This window comes from Octopus bimaculoides, chromosome 3 (genome assembly GCF_001194135.2).
Source record: "Octopus bimaculoides isolate UCB-OBI-ISO-001 chromosome 3, ASM119413v2, whole genome shotgun sequence".
NCBI classification, from domain to species: Eukaryota; Metazoa; Mollusca; class Cephalopoda; order Octopoda; family Octopodidae; genus Octopus; species Octopus bimaculoides.
Genome location: NC_068983.1, coordinates 42,593,486 through 42,608,888, shown reverse-complemented (window position 1 = coordinate 42,608,888; position 15,403 = coordinate 42,593,486). Strand labels below are relative to the sequence as shown.

Here is a 15,403-nt window from a genome sequence, read left to right as displayed (position 1 = left end):
ACACACACACACACACACACACACACACACACACACATACATACACTTACATACACTTATGGCATGACCAAAATAAGGCTTTTGAAATCAAGGAAACTAGTCGAGGGAATAAAAAAGTTTTTCGTTCTTTATTGGATCCCTGAGGAAACAATCAAAATTGACTGCTTATACATTTAAACTTTTGACTGGCAAGACACTAACCATCAAACTTGCCTCCTTTTGTAATTGAAACACCATTTTCTCTTATAGAAACATTCTCAGATAAAATCAATTCCAGAATCTCTTCAAATCTCATAAATGAAATCTAAAATTATCGAAGGAAAATATTGTTCTGGTTTATGCTGTTCTTCAAATTTGGAAAGTAATGAATAAGATTATTTTTTTGTTCAAGAAGGAAGAATTCTGCCAATATTTATTGTCTTGCTGAGTTCAACATGAATATTTTACATATAGCATTAAAGTCATTGCTGTTGTTGTTGCCACTGCTATTGTTATGGTAAGCTTACTGAATTGTTAGCATGTTGGGGACAATGTTAACAGCATTTCTCCGGCTTTATGGTTCTGAGTTCAAATTTGTCCAAGGTCAACTTTTCTGCCAAAATGTATTCTAATTGAAATGAGCAAAACAGAGATTAATAAACAAGTTCCCTTTTGATAAGTCACCTGAGAACACACGTGCACCTGTGATGCACCACGACTGTTTGCACAGCATCTCAGCCACAAGACACTGATGCACAATGGGTCGAAACAATTGTAGTGAATAATAAAGAGTTTCATGAATTTAATTTCTTTACTCTCATATTTCGTAAATTCTACAGATATGAAGGAATTCTTGAAGCGAATCAAGCGACATACATATATATTCTTATTTTCTTATTTCCCACAGGGGGCTAAACATAGAGGGAACAAACAAGGACAGACACAGGGATTAAGTCGATTACATTGACTCCAGTACATAACTGGTACTTAATTTATCGACCCCGAAAGGATGAAAGGCAAAGTCGACCTCAGCGGAGTTTGAACTCAGAACATAACGGAAGACGAAATACCGCTAAGCATTACGCCCGGTGCCCTAACGATTCTGCCAGCTCGCCGCCCTTATATATATATAAGCGACATATATATATATATTCACTCTGTTGATGACATGAGGTATGCCGTTTAATGCCCATTCGCTGGCTCAAAATGGCATACTGCAAAGCGTATATCCAAATTTTAAATTATTATTTAACATACTGTTATGGCGTGTGTGTACATATCGGGTTACCCAAATAAATATTTGGATGTGGTTATCTAAAATAACAAATCGCAGAATTATGTTTACCTGGAATGCACTCTACACTACTCGAATGTAGGTACGATATTAAACCAGCACCTGTTGCTCTAATACAGTAACCCATACGGTCAACCAACACTGTCACCTGCCCCTGACTTCACACAGTTCTTATTTTATTGGAAATTGTTAGTCCACTTTCAGTCACGTGGAGGATGTACATGGTTCTCTCTTAACACATGCATATAGGATAATGGTGATGTATATGAAATGGTCGTCTTACTGTGTCCACAAAGCATTTGTTGGATCATGGCTGTAGCAGAAGACACTTGCCCAAGGTACTGTGCAGTGGGACTGAACCCACATGGTCACAAAGTGGACTTCTTAAACATTCAACTATGATTACACACACACACACACACACACACACACACACACACACACACACACACACACACATTACAGGAACTTCAGTTTTTGAAATCCTTGAAAATTTTTGGGGTAAAATTTAATGCCTGCTTTTTTCTGAGTGTGTGTGTGTTTAATTAATGAATTCTCACATTTGCAGTTAAAAAAAGAATACATTTGCAAAATCTTATATCTTACTTACAATGTTTTAACCCTTGACTTTAAGCTTTAACTCCCTAAATGAACCATACCATAAAACCAAAAACTATCTTTTTTATTGCACTCAGAGACAATATTTGCCCATTATTATCAGTTGTATATTTTATTTTTCCTGCTTGCAATTCCATCCAGGTCAAGATGCAATGTGTAAGTAACAATGCACAGTTAAGATGCATGATACCCCTTTTATTCTTGTAGAACGATGGACTTCCAATATCTATTTCCCATCTTCTCAGATCCTTCAGCTATCTCTGTCTCTCTTTTTTGCTCTTCTTCAGTTCCATTTTAGCTTCGTGCAAGTAACATTGCCACACGGTTTCTTTTCCTTCTGTTTTGTTCTTTTACCACTTTATAAATTCTATTTTACTTCTTTATCCGTACTGTCTGATATTATATTTTATTTTATATTAACCCTTTAGCATTCCAATTACTCTGTCAAATGTAATGCTTATTTATTCACATTGTTTTGAATTTATCATGCATTATCTCATAACTTCGAAATTTTGATGATGTGTTTGCTTATTTTTAGAATGACATTGTGAGGTAGGTTTGATAGGCCAGATCTTGCTGGTTTGAATGCAAAACAGGTTGTATTTCAGTGGATATGGCCAGTTTAAATGCAAAAGGGTTAAATGTATATATTGTGTATAACATTGTCTTCTGTATTGTTATACAAGTGCTGGTTATTTTCAAGTACAACTACTTTAACTGAATCTATGAAGATTGATATGTAACTATGAAATTATTATTATTATTGAGTGAGAGAGCAGCACATGCCATGAAAGTAACGCTGGGATACAAATATACAAAACCCGATATACCTATCATGACGGCACATACATCATGACCAAATGTGCATGACTTGCAAGTGGGGCCCAGTTAGAATTTTCTTCAGGTCAAGTAGCTTATCCTACTCAAATGGTCCCTGAATAAGGGTTGTTAAAGGATGATGTGTGAAACGCCCATAGTTCCAGGGGTGAATTATTCCAACCCCAAACAATTCCTTTCAGCACACAGCTATGCTGCTCCCCCACTACTTCTGCTCTTGATTAGAGATGCACATATCATCAGCCATTAAAGAACATGCTCAACTGGTTACGGTGAAGCAACTGACAAGCAAATCTGCAGTATTGGGCAGAATATTTGTTATAACCCATCTTTTACACCAGGACAGAACAAGTACATGTTAACACTACCAATTAGATAAGATCAGAAGCCATGAGAGCCAATGCCTGGTATTGCATCCGGGCATTTATTATTATTATTATAATTATTTTGATGGCAAGAGTAATATGTAATAGTGCTGTTGAAAAAAAAAAAAAAAATGAAAGCCTCTGGTACACTCTGTGAAATGGTTGGTGTAAGAAAGGTCATGTAGCAACAGAAATCACGCTGAAGCAAACACTGGGACACAATGCAGTCAATGGAACCGACCGATCTTTCACATCAGCCTTCCTTTACCAGCACAGAACTTGGAATGAAATGGTGATAGTAATATATAATAAATGAATATACTATAACAATCGTAAATAAAAAAAAATTATCCAATTTGCCACATGTCTTTGGTAAATTGCTACATGGATTAAGTTTGGCTAAAAGTTATACCTGCAACTCAATTGCTCAACTGGTGTAATTACTCTATCTGTCAGCTTGTGCTTCAGTGAAAATCGCATGTTGTTTATCACTAAACAACACAAATGTTTGCTGAGTGACATCCTGCCCAACCCACGTGATATTACCTTATATTAAAAGTTTTCATATTTAAATTAAAATCTAAATGAAAATGTTGTTACAGCATGAATAATAGCATAAGATATCTGCTGGCTGGCAACAACACGCATGCACACACACACACACTCATATATAGTATTATATGTGAAGATAGAGATATTCCAGTAAATCACACCAAAGCCTACACACTCTTAGAAATATAGAACTGGTAATGTGAGTGATGTGTTTCTTGCTTTAAATCATTCTGTTGCTCTGAATTAATTTATTCTTCAGCTGCTTGTAACTGAACAGAGCTTTCTAGAAACAAATTCTTTCTTTATTATATTCATTTATGTTTCTGGTTTCTGCCTTCATTGTACAGTATATATATATATATATATACACACACACACACACACACACACACACACACACACACACACACACATGTGTTTTCCTTTTCCCCCTCACTCCCATCTCTGTTTTCTCTCCTCATTCCTTTCCGTAGAAGAGTGTAGGCTCAAAACATCAAAGACTCTTCCATTTGTTCCTGAGCATCAAACAAATACACCTTGTTTGTTATTCTGTCACCTCTCTCTGTCTTTTATTTTTTGTACTGTTTTCAACTATACACACATATAATTTTCTTTCTCTGTCCTACCATTCTGAAGAAGAATATATGTTCGAACTTCTTTTATTCCCATTTCCTGAGCATCAAACTAATACCAACCCCATTTATTTTCTACCTTTGTTATATTTTTCTATCACTTTTTCACTACACACACACAATTTACAGTTCCATTAAGGTAAAATCAACAATAAACGTACGCCATCCATTGAGAGATAAATATCATTTAATGCACACGCTGTAAAGGTACAAGCTTCTAATAGGTTTCTGGTTGTGGAAATCTGTGTATAGAAAGGTTTGTATAACACACTTTATGTCTCCATTATTGCCTGAAGTTTGTTTGGAGATACAAGGCATATAAAAATCTGTCCAGACACTTGTTTCCACAGCAAAAAAACTATTGGTAGCTTGTGTTTTTATTCTGTGTACATTAAATGATATATCTAAATGTAAGATCCAGGAATTAAGGTGTCAGAAAAAAGTTAGCTTCGAGCAATCTGTAGTAAATATAAAAAGAAACAACTTTCAGGAACAATAGTAGTTTATTGAAACAGAAGGTAGATCAGTCAATCCACAGAATCGGTAGAGCGCCAAATTAATTATTTACAGTATTTTTGTACTGGCACTTTGTTTTACTGGCTTCAAATCCTGCTGAAGTCAACTTTGCCTTTCAGTTTGGTCCCATTCTATCTCTCACTCCCTAAATCAACTGAGCAATGTAAGGACGCCAGTATCCCTTTAATCCAAGACAACCACTTCATCATCATCATCATCATTTAACGTCCGCTTTCCATGCTAGCATGGGTTGGACGATTAGACTGAGGACTGGTGAACCAGATAGCTGCACCAGGCTCCAATCTAATCTGGCAGAGTTTCTACAGCTGGATGCCCTTCCTAACGCCAACCACTTCGAGAGTGTAGTGGGTGCTTTTACGTGCCACCGGCACGAAGGCCAGTCAGGAGGTACTGGCAACGGCCACGCTCAAAATAGTGTATTTTAAGGAAACAATGTAGTTAACAAGTCTCTGACATGATATGGCCGTTGATGATGATGATGGTGGTGATAAATACTTGTAGGTTACAAAAATATGAGAAAGTTGGATTAGTTTTTGATTCTAGAAGACATCCCTAAAAATATTTCTGGCTGATTTTATCTTCTGCTATCATCATCATCATCATCATCATCAGAAGCAGCAGCACTTATCCAGCTGAAAAGTTAAGGGTGAGTGTTAGGGCTGACCTTTTAGCTTCAGCTTTTCAGGTGATTTGACAATTTAGGTTTTTCATTTCTGTTGCATTTAATATCATACTTGACATTTGAACATGTGTGTGTGTGGGTGTGTATATGCATTTATATAATACATGTGCACACACACACACACACACACACACACACACACACACACACACATATAGATATGGAGAGAGAGAGAGAGATGCAGGATTCATTGGAATCTAGGCACATCAACACATACGAGGCCAGAAAATATCTAGGTACAATTGCATAGGGTTCACAGGGAGGTGAAACAACCAAGTGTTGGTAGGTTACTGTAGATATATCTACTGTATCCTGCCAACACATAATGCCCTCATGGTTGCTTTACCTGACTGTGAACACTATACACACACAGAGAGGGAGAGAGAGAGAGAGAAAATCTTTTATATATATAAGTATGTATATGTGTGCAGGCATAGCTGTAAGGTTAAAAAGTCTGTTTTGCAACCATGTTGTCTTGGGTCCAGTCTCACTGTGCAGTGCCTTGGGCAAGTGTCTTCTACTTTAGCCCTGGGTTGACCAATGCCTTATAAGTAAATTTGGTAGCTGGAAACTGAAAGAAGCCCATATGTGTATAGCAAAACTCATTATGGGTGTATATCTGTGCATGTAACTATGAAATGTATGTATGTATGAAATCACACCATGTGTAGACAAATGTAACTGTCATATTAGCAGTACCATATGCTTGCATTCTTCCATAGAAACATATCTGGCCATTATACTGGCCATTCAAAGTACAAAGGAAAATGTTACATTGCTTGGAAACAGGTGAGGGTTAGCTGCAGGAAGAGCATTCAGCTATTGACAATCTACCTCCATGAATTTTTCTGGCCCATGGAAAACCAGACATTAAAATGTTGATGATGATGATGATATATACATGGCTGTGTGGGGGAGAAGTTAGCTTCCTAACCATGTAGTTTGAAATTCAGTCCAACTGTGTGATATCTTGGACATGTTTTCTACTGTAGTATCATGTACTATAGCTTTGGGTTGACCAGTGCCTTTTGAGTGAAATTGTGTTAACAGAAACTGTACCCAAAACCGTTACTTGTGTGTCTGGAAACCTTTGTTTGCATGGCTTAACCATTTCAACTCAAAATTTTTTTTCTCAAGTTCGTAATGGAGAGGGGTTTGTGCACATGCGAGCCTTTTGAGCTGTCGTTATACACTCTGTTTATACATCTGGCGCTACATGCCAGAAAATCCAGAGTGGCACTATGCTGCATGACATAGGTTGTAACATTTTTGACTGGTACAAATATGTACTAGCTGGGTTGAAAGTTTTAAGCAGCAAACAGGCTGTCTGATAGCTAAGTGGTTTGATGCATGAAGGAAAACTAGTGGATGTAGGGTACCTTACTTAAAAACAAGCAAGTCTCGGTATCAGTTGGGACATCTTGTAGAATATTGCCTTAAAAACTCTCATCCAATCCATGGCAATATGAAAAAGGCAAGCATAAGATTAATGCTGCTGACACACTCAAAGGCACATTAAAAAGTACCTGTGCTGGCACCATGTAAAAATTATCTGAGCTGGCTCCATGTAAAATGCTCCTGTGCTAGTGGCACATAAGTGCCCAGTAAACCTTGTATAGTGGTTGACATTAGGAAGGGCATTCAGTTAGATTGCCAGCTCCTGTCAAACCATCCAACCCCTCCAATCAGCATGGGATTGAATGACAGTTTATTTGTGTGTGTTATCTTTTTATTATTACTAAGAACCTTGTTGAAGGCAAAATTTGTTCAGCATTGGAATTAAGCTCAAAAACTGTATTTGGTTGTCTCTACATTCACAGATTCATTTCTAGAATTGTATTTTGTCCAACACTAATGAGATGGTCTGAAAAATGGATCTACAAGTTTCTCTTCAACCTTTGTATTACTCTTTCCAATTGCATTGTCCGCAGACTTCATGTCTGCTCTGTTGAATCCTGACATTCTTCAGCATGTTTTTCTTTGTTTTTCATTTATGAATTGATGCCTTTCTGCTAAAATTTAAACGGCCTCTTTTTTAAATCCATATCTGTTTTTCTTGTTTTCTTATTTGGCATGACATGTGCATGTGTATGCATTATTGTTGTGATTGTTATATTATTATTGCCATTATTATTCTTTTTATTCTCATCAAGGCAGTGAGCTACCATTTCAGACAAAATGCTTTGAAGTATTTCTGCCAGCTTTTTACATTCTGAATTCAAATTTACTTTTGGTTGACTTTGCTTTTCATTATTTCAAGGTCAATAAAATGAGTTCCATTCGAACACTGGGGTTGATGTAATCAAGTAACTCCCTTATATAATATAATATAAAATCTATCCAGTACATTTTGTAAAGTGGTTGGCATTAGGAAGGGTACCTAGCTGTAGAGACCATGCAAAACAGACGACAGAACCTGGTGATGCTCTTCCACTTTCCAGCGCCCGTTGAACTGTCCAGCTCATGCCAGCATAGAAGATGGACATTAAATGATGATGATGATATATACCAAAAGGATGTGTTATAATACTATTCCACATATACAAAAACGGCGATACAAACAAGCCAACATACGTCCATCATCAGCTGCCCTACAAATATCATTATGGTTTTGACACCTGGGCAGTGTATATCATCATCATCGTCGTTTAACATCCATTTTCCATACTGGCATGGGTTGGACGGTTTGACTCAGATCTGGAAAGCCAGCAGCTGCACCTGGCAATGTTTCTACAGCTGGATGCCCTTCCTGACATGAACCGCTCTGAGAGTGTAGTGGGTGCTTTTTATGTGCCACTGGCACAGGAGCTAGTAAGGTGGGCCTGGCAATGATCACATTCGTATGGTGCTTTTTACTTGCCACCGGCATTTTACTTGCCACCAGCATAGACGTGTGCACACACACATATGTACAAAAATACATGTGCATGGATTAATGTGTGTTTGTTTGTATGTGCTGTTATGGTAACAGGTGATGAGGGTGGGTGTTGATATTATGTATCAACAAAGGGTCCACTTTCTAATTCCTCTGGAGTAAAAAAGAAAATCCCTTACTTGAAAAATAGCAGATGGTTGGCAACAGAATGAGCGTCCAGCTCTCGAAATATTATAGAATAAAAGGTATTAAACAAAACGGCCTAACTCTGGTTGCAAAATTATGAGGATGATATTGATGCGGTTCATCTCCCTATTAGATGGTAACTTGGTGGAGGCACATGTCTCAGTGGTTAGGAGGGGAATTGACTCATGATTGCTAGATCGGGAGTTCAATTCCCTGCGGTGCATCATGTCCTTAAGCAAGTCACTCCATTTCATATTGCTCCAGTCTACACAGCAGGCAAAAATGAGTTGTATTTTAAAAGGCCAACCTTCTCACATTCTGTGCCATGCTGAATCTCCCTGAGAACTACGTTAAGGATAAGTGTATCTATGGAGTGCTCAGCCACTTGTATGTTAATTTCATGAGCTGGCTGTTCCATTAATCAGATTAACTGCAACTCTTGTCATTGTAACTGATGGAGTGCCGGTTATTGACCCCTGTCTTACTGACCTCTGGAAGGATGAAGGGACACAGTAGACTTCGGAAGGATTTGAGCTTGAGATCTCAATAATGTTACATATAGGTGCACATGTGGCTGTGTGGTAAGGAGCTTGCTTCCCAACCACATGGTTCTGGGTTCAGTCCCACTGTGTGGCACCTTGGGTAAGTGTCTTCTACAATAGCTTCAGGCTGACCATAACCTTGTGAGTGGATTTGGTAAATGGAAATTACTTAGCGATTCAGCAAAAGGGACTGATAGAATAAGTACCAAACTTACAAAGACTAAGTCCTGGGGTCAACTTGCTTGACTAAAAGGTGGTGCTCTAGCATGGCCTCAGTCAAATGACTGAAACAGATAAAAGAATAACTAAACAATGCAATGCCCTTTGCCCATTGTTCTAACAGACTCTACCATGTACGACCTTCACTAAAACTTTTTTTGCCAGTGTTACAACGGCTGACTGAAAGGTCAGATGTGAGAATGTTTGTGTAACCAGTTTTTCTGCTATGGTGACATCCTGTTATTTTTCGGTAATTTATTTACAGATTTGATAGCAGCACTGAAGTGATTTGATTTCTGTTTAGCTCTAACTGCTTGTAATATCATACCTTGGTAAATGTTAACCTGTGTTATCTGAGATACTTATATTTACTTGTTTTGTACTCGAGGGGGTTTCTGTGTTGACCCTTGTTGGTGTTGTTGTTGTTGTTGCTACTAATCTCTGATCAAATGACTTGTTGGTGGTGTAAACTGTTCTGGTCACCGTCACTGGGTTCAGGGTTCAAATACCACTGTGCTGCACTTAGGCCAAATGTCTTCTGCTGCAGCATCATATTGAATTGACCTGTGCCTTGTGGTTAGAATCTGGTTGGTGGAAACTGTACAGAAGCCCATTAATATATATATATATATATATATATATATATATATATATATATATATATATGTATACATACACATACATGTGTTTATATATGCACATATATACACATTATCATCATTTAACATCTGTTTTCCATGCGGGCATAGTTTGGATGGTAGGGGGCCACACCAAATTCCATAGTCTGTTTTGGCATGGTTTCTACAGCTGGATGCTCTTCCTAATACCAACCACTTTACTGTGTGTTCTGGATGCTTTCTATGTGGTATCATTACCAATGTTTTTTATGTGGCGCTAAGTAAAAAGAAACAAGCAAGCACAGAATATATTAGATTAATGTGCTCAAGAAATAGGAAAAACAAAGACAATGTGTTTTATGTTTTAAACATGTGTTCTTCTTCTTATAGAAAGGATAAACAAGGAGAGTGGTTGGTATCAAGAAGGATACCCAGCCAGAGAAACCATGTCGAAGTGGATTGGTGGAGCACAGTGCAGTCATCGGACTGGTTGGATCCTGTCAAAGCATCCAACCTATGCCAGCTTGGAACATGAATGCTAAGGGATGATCACAATAATGGTGACGATGACTACCTGGAGATCAGCAGTGTTCCCTTCGTCCCATTTTAGTCAACCATCACTGAGCATTGATTATAAGTTTAACATTAAATGAAGTAAATGGTTGAATCGGTAAATGAAGAAATTTGGAATCAACTGATCATTCAACATTGATTTTTATGTTACAAATGAACGTAATTGAAACAGTTGTTCCTAAAAATAAAAAACTAAAATACCTAAATTGAAACATTTTTGGAAAAGGTCAGCGAACAAATTAAGATGACTTTCATCATCTCTCTTTCTCTTTCTCTCTCTTTCTCTCTCTCTCTCTCTCTCTCTCTCTCTCTCTCTCTCTCTCTCTCTCTCTCTCTCTCTCTCTCTCTCTCTCTTAATTGCATTTTTTCCTTCTTTTTCCATTTGTAACACTAACGTTATTCTAGTTTTAAAATGTAGTCAAATAATTCTGGGAATTATCATCATTTGCCTTGACTCTGGTTGGGTCTTGTTTTGTAAAGGCAGCAAGCTGGCAGAAACGTTAGCGTGCTGAGCAAAATGCTTAGCTGTTTTTCATCCACTGCTGTATTCTGAGTTCAAATTCCGTTGTCAATTTTGCCTTTAATCCTATTGGGGTCGATAGAACACAGAACACTTGAACACTGGGGTCAATATAATCAATTTATCCCCTCCCCCACAAAATTGCTGCCCTTGTGGTTAAATTTGAAGCCATTATTATTATTATTATTATTATTATTATTATTATTATTGATATTTTTAAGGCAGTGAGCTGGCAGAATCGCCAGAGAAACCTTGAGCATCAGAGAAAATACTTTGCAGCAATTCTTTTGGAATTTCACACACATAAGCTTCTTTCAGTTTCCGTCTACCAAATCCACTCACAAGGCTTTGGTCATCTTGAGGCTGTAGTAGAAAGTATTTGCCCAAGGTGCTATGCAATGGGTTTGAACTTGGAACCATGTGGTTGGGAAGCAAGCTTCTTACCACATGGCCACGCCTGCACCATATAATCAGTCATGTTAGAGTAGAAATATAATCAAAGGTTTTCTAATTGTGATTGCCTTTTTTTTTCTTTTTTTTAACTCACTTTTGCAGGTATGTTAGTGTCCTTCTCTTTTAAGCCTGATAGGATATGTGCTATTTCTAGCAAGTCATGTCACCATTTAAAGAAATACAGTTGAAGTAGTTCACACAGAATAGTGTGTGTGGTGGTGGTGGTGGTGGGTGATTTTTCTGTTCCTTTGAGAAATAATAGACAGGGATGGTGCCCCTAATCTATCACAAGTCAAGGCATTCATTCAATCAAGCCATAGTTAGTTAAGGGTCAGATAAAATGTTAGGAAGAATCGGAAGATAAACTATCAAAACTGTAACCCTTTTGATGCCAAACCAGCCTGGGGCTGCCCCTGGATCTCTGCTACAAACGTCCTGTTTTAACATGGTCTAAATTAAAACTTCCCATTGAAATTTCGTGTTAGTTTATGTTCCAGATATCATCATTTAATGGTGACTTTCCCGTGCTTGCATTATTCAAATGGTATTTGTTGAGTCAGATTTTTAGCACATGGATGCTGCTGGATGCTCTTTCAGGTGTCAACCCTCATCCGTTTCCAAGCAATTTTGCTGTAGAAAACAGGAAATTAACGGCATCGTTAGCATGACAGTGATACTCATTTAGGATCATCAATTGATGTGAAGGCAAGGGTATGCAGAAACACACACATACACTCACACAATTAGCTTCTTTCAGTGTCTCTAACATATTCCCTTGCAAGGCCTGGAATATAGAACACACTGTCCAAACTGCTACACTGTGACTGAACATGAAGCATCAGGTTGGAAAGCAAATTTCTTAACCACTCAACCACACCTTCACCTGTAGCCATACCTGTACCTATTGATTGAATAAATAAATACATTGCTTAGGTCATTATGAAATGTTGTTGTACCTAGACCTGGATGGCCGTGAGGTCTTTGTTAATGGCTTATAAATAGATGAAAGTAATTAAGGTTACAATCAGAAAATACAGGAAAAGAAAAACTTTCTTATATAGGTAGTTAGTGTGTTAGTTTTTTTAATAACAATTTTTAATCATTTTGCATCAAAATTATTGCAAAAATCTGGTTATAGCAAGTTTATTTTTAATGACAGCCAAAGGTTAAACTAACTTCAGTTTCTAATATATTTTCAATAACTAACTTATACATATGAAACTAATAGACTGTTCTTTTTAGATCGTGAGGTTGATTTTAAAATTGATATTTCCCCGATACATACACTCACATGTACACACATGCGTACTTATCTACACATACATACCGACTTACATATTCACACACACACACACACACACACACATGCATATTTACATAGACATACATACATATATATCCACACACACACACATACATATATATATACATACATATTCACATAAATATTTACATACATGCATTCTTATCCATACCTACTTACATATTCACACATATGCATAGGCATACACACACACACACACACACACACGCACACATACACATACATACAATGTAGCAGTTTTTTTATTTTATTTTTATCTTAGAATATTACTGAAAGCGTTATGAAAGCTAAAGAACTGCTCTCATTTATATGTAGACATTTCAATGATGATATTAGTTTAAATATAATATAATTCTCAGCACCAGATTAATCAGGGACTACATTAATAACAAGAACAACAACAGCCTCAGAGATTACATTAATACTACTTTATTTGGGGAAAATATATGAAAATGTTATGCAATGTTTTGTTTGGAAATAACATTCATAGGTGTGACACATAGGTGCAGGTATGGCTGTGTGATAAGAAGCTTGTTTCCAAACCACATGGTTCCAGGTTCAGTTCCCCTGCATATCACTTTGGGCAAAAGTCTTCTACTAGTCTCAAGTCATCCAAAGCCTTGTGAGTGGATTCGGTAAATGGAAACTAAAAGAAGCCCATAACACGTGTGTATATGTGTGTGTCTTTGTTTGTCCACCACCACCACTGGACAACCAGGGTTAGTATGTTTACATCCACATAAATTAGCAGTTTGGCAAAAGAGTCTGATAGAATCAGTGCCAGGATTTAAAAAAAAAAAGGTTAGTATTTGGGTAATTTCATTCAACTAAAAGTTCAAGGTGATGCTCTAGCTTGGCTGCTGTCTAATGATTGAAACACATAGAAGATAAAAGATGAAAAAGCAGTTTGTTAGTGTGAGTATATCTAACACCTGGAGTGGTGAGTAAACTTCATTTTGGTCTTCACCAGATATATTTCTACGTGCAGATGTGGTCAAGGATCTCACTTGTGAACCGAGAATTTTGGGTCAGTCCTACTGCATGAGATTTTGGTCAAGTATCTTATGCTTAAAGCCTTCAGTTGATCAAAACCTTATAAATGGATTTGGTATGGGAAACCGAAAGGGGCCTGTTATGTGCAGAAGCATGTGTGTATGTCTGTGTTTGTGTGTCTCCTTGTCTTGACATTGTGTGATAGTTGTAAAGGAACATCACCATCATACAAGCGGTGTCCTTTGTTTCTAATCTTATGTGAAAATATGTGTGACCATGATGAAATATTACCTTGTTTGGAAACAGGTAAGGGTTGGCAGCAGGAAGGGCATCCAGCTGTAGAAAATCGGCCTCAATAAACTCTCGTGCAAGCATGGAAGCAAAGGTATCCATTGTTGTAATGCTCTATGCATTTAAAACATTAACACGAAGTATTTAGAATTTTGTTTTGTTCAAATAACACTGCCATTTCCTTTATGAAATGATAGCTTCATTTTAGCATTTAAACTGGCCATATTTGGTCAAAATATTCTGCCCGGTTTATGTTTAAATTGGCCAGATCTGATCCCTCATACCTATTCTACAATATCATTCCAAAACAATAATGCATAATTAATTCAAAGCAATGTGAATAAATAAGAATTACATTTGGCAAACTAATCTGAATGTTAAAGAAATGTTCATTTTATATATATATACACATACGTACATTCATACATACATACATACATACATACACAGTGTGCGATGGGTAAATTGTTGCCATTTTATATTTTTAATTTTGTGCATGTGCATTGTCTGTTTTTAATTTTGTTGACTACACGGTATAGTAGGATCAGTTGGGCACTGTATGAGAAAAACAGCACCATGACAGTTCACTCTGCCAGAAATTTGGGAACGACATGCTGTACTGCTTGGCATTTGTGCCGGAAGCTCCAATATGAACATTTCAAAGTGTTTGGGTGTCAATCTGAAGACAATGCAATTTGAGAACATGAACCGAGAGTGCTAAAAATCAAACACCCTGTCAACATCATGATGTTTGGAGTGATAACTAGTGATGGAGGCGTTATGCTCCCATTCATCTTCTCATACGACCTCAGACTCATCACAGAGGCCTACATCGAGTCCCTGAAGGAGGTAGTACTGCCCCGAGTCAAGAGGGTGGCTGCTGGAAGACCCTATGTCTGGCAACAGGACTCTGCACCATGCCACACAAGCAGGAGAACCCAGTCATGGATGTCAGACCTGTAACATCTGGCCACTTAACTCCCCAGACTGCGACCCCCTTGATTAGTACATGTGGGGCGCAGTTGAGCGAGAGACCAGCAACACTCTTTGTAACACCAAAGATGATCTGAAGGCAAGGATTATGGCAGCTTCCACCAACTTAAACAAGGAGACCGTCCAGAAGAGTTGCAAGAGATTCCGAAGTCGTCTGGAGGCTGTGGTTGAAGCCAATGGCGATTTTATTGAATAAATTTAAAGATATTTTTATATATTTAAATTTCAAAATATTTTTATGTAATTTTGGTAAATATATGTTAAAATAAAATGTCAGTGTTTTCACTTTTGCGTAATTTAGATGACAGTTTATTCATATAT

The 15,403-nt window shown here is 37.4% G+C and overlaps 1 protein-coding gene and 1 long non-coding RNA gene across 8 annotated transcripts in view; one reads left to right on the top strand and one right to left on the bottom strand.

Annotated features, from left to right (window-relative positions):
• LOC106869993 (adenosylhomocysteinase-like 1) overlaps positions 1-15,403 on the top strand; it is a 420,486-nt gene that overhangs the window by 221,804 nt on the left and 183,279 nt on the right. For 4 of the 7 annotated variants that reach the window (XM_014915942.2, XM_014915946.2, XM_014915945.2 and 1 more), the window contains one exon: positions 2,033-2,047. The exons of the other annotated variants lie outside the window; for them this stretch is intronic. In XM_014915942.2, coding sequence (XP_014771428.1) covers positions 2,033-2,047 — 15 coding nt within the window. The remainder of the gene's footprint in view (positions 1-2,032; positions 2,048-15,403) is intronic. 7 annotated transcript variants of the gene reach the window in all.
• Positions 1-15,403, bottom strand: part of LOC106869995 (uncharacterized) — a 279,440-nt gene that overhangs the window by 235,633 nt on the left and 28,404 nt on the right. The gene's annotated exons all lie outside the window — the stretch shown is intronic.